This window comes from Azolla caroliniana, unplaced genomic scaffold (genome assembly GCF_043228905.1).
Source record: "Azolla caroliniana isolate FFs.n. ecotype wild unplaced genomic scaffold, voAzoCaro1.0.p SCAF_1, whole genome shotgun sequence".
NCBI lineage: Eukaryota > Viridiplantae > Streptophyta > Polypodiopsida > Salviniales > Salviniaceae > Azolla > Azolla caroliniana.
Window position 1 is genome coordinate 32,429,089 of NW_028230436.1, and position 3,152 is coordinate 32,432,240.

At 37.9% G+C, this 3,152-nt stretch overlaps 1 protein-coding gene across 1 annotated transcript; it reads left to right on the forward strand.

Moving 5' to 3' along the window:
• The first annotated feature begins 215 nt into the window (after positions 1-215).
• On the forward strand, positions 216-2,448 carry LOC147869828 (small ribosomal subunit protein uS7-like). Its single transcript, XM_087333645.1, has 5 exons — positions 216-397; positions 1,328-1,455; positions 1,532-1,675; positions 1,913-2,116; positions 2,210-2,448. Exons 1-5 carry the CDS (start codon positions 299-301, stop codon positions 2,262-2,264), a joined length of 630 nt encoding a protein of 209 aa, XP_087189771.1. The 5' UTR covers positions 216-298; the 3' UTR covers positions 2,265-2,448.
• Positions 2,449-3,152: the final 704 nt, after the last annotated feature.

The following is a 3,152-nucleotide window of genomic DNA, read 5'->3' on the forward strand; positions in this document are numbered from 1 at the left end:
AGGAAGACGAAGACGAAGCAAAAGTGGTGACAAAATTTGATCAAATTTCACAAAGGTCTTAAGGAAAGCTCAAGGTCTCAAGGCCAGGGGCATTCCGGGAAAATATTTGAGAAGTGAAGTGAAGTGACAAGGAAGGTGGAGAGGGGTACCAGCCGAGATTTTATTTCCTGTTTTTTTTAGGGTTTACACAGACAATGTGAAAGCTCTTTCCATCTGCGTCTTGAAGGCAAAGAACGAAGGACGAAGGCAACGGAGCAGGAGGTGTTAGGGCTTCTGCTGTGTTCCGCGCGAGGAGGCGATGGCTGTCTCTGTGTCTGCTGTTGCTGATGCTGCGATCGTTCCTTCTTCTCAGCCTGAAGTGAAACTCTTTGGTCGCTGGTCCTTCGAGGATGTAGAGGTTTTAGTTCGTTTCTCTCTCTCTCTCTCTCTCTCTCTCTCTCTCATTCTCAAATTTCTGGAAAATGTAATGTTCATCTCATTTCGTTACTCCCATTTTGTTGTCGCTGGAGAATGCGTGGTAATGTTTCTACGATGAATCCAACCCTGGCAAAAAGAGTTTGTTTCGGATTGCAACGTGTTTTTAAGATGAACTGTTTTCGCTGTTAGATTAGAGTTTTTTGTCAGAAATTTGAGGTTTTTGCGTCCGTCGAGACTCGTGTTTCTCTTCTGTTTTCATGTTGAAGTGAAGTTTAAGTGGTTTTCCGTTAAACCTTTGAGCATATTGGATTTTCTGCATCAAGGCCTTTATTTTGTGATTGTCGTGAGTCAAAATGGTCCTCCTCCTGACAATAGCTTTTAGGTTTTTGACAATGTACCAAATTTCTCCTTTATCTGATTTAGGATTTGTGGAAGCTGTTTTAGTTTGTTTCCGGGACTCTGGGAAGGAAAAGTGGTTGCTTCTGCTGATTTAGTATCTTCTCTAAGTTCTCTTTAGTTTAGTTTGCTAATAGATACTTACCCCTCATTTTTGACAAAAGATAGTTTGATAATTCTTATTCAGCAAGTTTATTTTTTCTGTACCTGTTCCTTGTTCTCTCTTCCCAATGCTGAATCATAAACAATGATGAGATTGGCCTCCTTACTTAACAAAATGATATGGAGAAGGAAAGTAGATTCCTTTTCCTAATTCAGGTTTTTGTATAAGCTCTTTGAGGTGTTGCTAGCAACATTAGGTAGAAAACCAGTTCCTTTTACTGATTTAGATTTCTTTGTAACATCTATGCACATTTTTCTTGTTGTGTACTAATCTAAGAACTTCATTCACAAAATTGAGTTCTTTTTTTATGCATCTTAGTCTGCCTAAATCTAAATTTCTCTTCTATTTCAGATCAACGACATCTCCTTATCTGATTACATTGCTGTATCTGTGGATAAACATGCTACATTTGTGCCTCACACTGCTGGTCGATATTCAGCCAAGCGTTTTCGAAAGGCACAATGCCCTATTGTTGAAAGGTATTTTTAATATATTAACTAGTTGAAAGTGAGCATTGCTGTTTTTGTATTTCTGGTAAGAAATAGTTTCTTACAGGCTCACAAACTCACTCATGATGCATGGGAGGAACAATGGGAAGAAATTAATGGCTGTGAGGATTATCAAACATGCGATGGAAATTATTCATCTCCTGAGTGATCAGAATCCTATACAAGTAATTGTTGATGCTATCATTAACAGGTAGCCTTCTATTTGTGGTTTTCGACATCTGCTTGAAGCTAAATCCTCTTGTATATGCAATGAGTCGCAAACAGCATAACAGTAGTAAAATTTTAATAATTACCAGAAGAACACCATGTACTACATAATTTCACTATAGAATTTTGTTGACCTAAGGATAACCTCATAAATATATAAAATGGACGTATGGTTCATGTGGCTTTTTGTGAATTTCACAAATGAAACTTGATGCTGCAGTGGTCCAAGGGAAGATGCTACTCGAATTGGTTCAGCTGGTGTTGTGAGGAGACAGGCAGTTGATATCTCTCCTCTTAGAAGAGTCAACCAAGCTATTTACCTCCTCACCACAGGGGCTCGGGAAAGTGCATTCAGAAACATCAAAACTATTGCCGAGTGTCTAGCTGATGAGTTGATCAATGCTGCCAAAGGGTCATCAAATAGGTTAGTGTTAAATATTGTGTTTGATAGTGTTATAATCATAAAGGTGTATGCTGATATTTGTTTATCCTCTGATGCCTTTTTTTACAACTTCAGCTATGCCATTAAGAAGAAAGATGAAATTGAGCGTGTTGCCAAGGCCAACCGTTAAGCATTGGCTATATCTCGAAAGCTAATACAGTGAAGATGATGGAACATAAATTTTTTCTTCGAGTTTTGATAGCTAGGCTGCTAGATATGTTTCTTTATTTGTGTACACGTGCGAGTCTCATGCTTGTAATATGATTTCTGATACGCTAATGGTAATTGAAATTCAATGAGAAGTGATTTCAAATGGAGTACCCAAGGTAGAGATAAACTGAGTAAAACAATTTTATTCCATTGAGGTTAAAAAAGAGTCTCATATTTTATCCTTCTGTCCATATTTGTGGATCCTTAGGTGTCCTTCCACACATTTTTAGAGCATCTGCCTGTTGTGTGATAGGCGGTGGTCTCATTTGCAGCTGCTATACTTTTTCTTCTCTTTTACAAAAGATCATTTCTAATTGTGCTTCAATTCTCCACCTAAGCTTTTCGTATATTTATTACACCTCATCTTTATTTATGTTTACTTCCAAGGTCACTACGATCTAATGCCCTCCTTTCTCTTTCATGTCGTAAATGTTTCGTAATTATGAGATGACACATGCATACTCAATATTTAATATAATTGCAATAATTACATCAGGATCATCATCTATCTTTAGACATACCTCATTCAACCTAGTGAAGGAGGCATTAAGCAATCTATTGAAGATTTTGTCCTATTGTTTGGTTTTCTAATAACATTTGATTAGTTATGCAAAATATGTACATCCATCATACCTTGGCTTGCTTTGATTGCGTCCGGACCTTTGAGCCATTTCCCCATAGAAGTGAGCTTTGGCACTGTCATCGAAGCTCTTCTAACAACATTGCCCCGATTGCTTCTTTGAGCTGTTGGTGATGATCATGCAAAATACTTTGCTACTTGTTAGGAGGCTCGAAAGGAGTGCAAGTG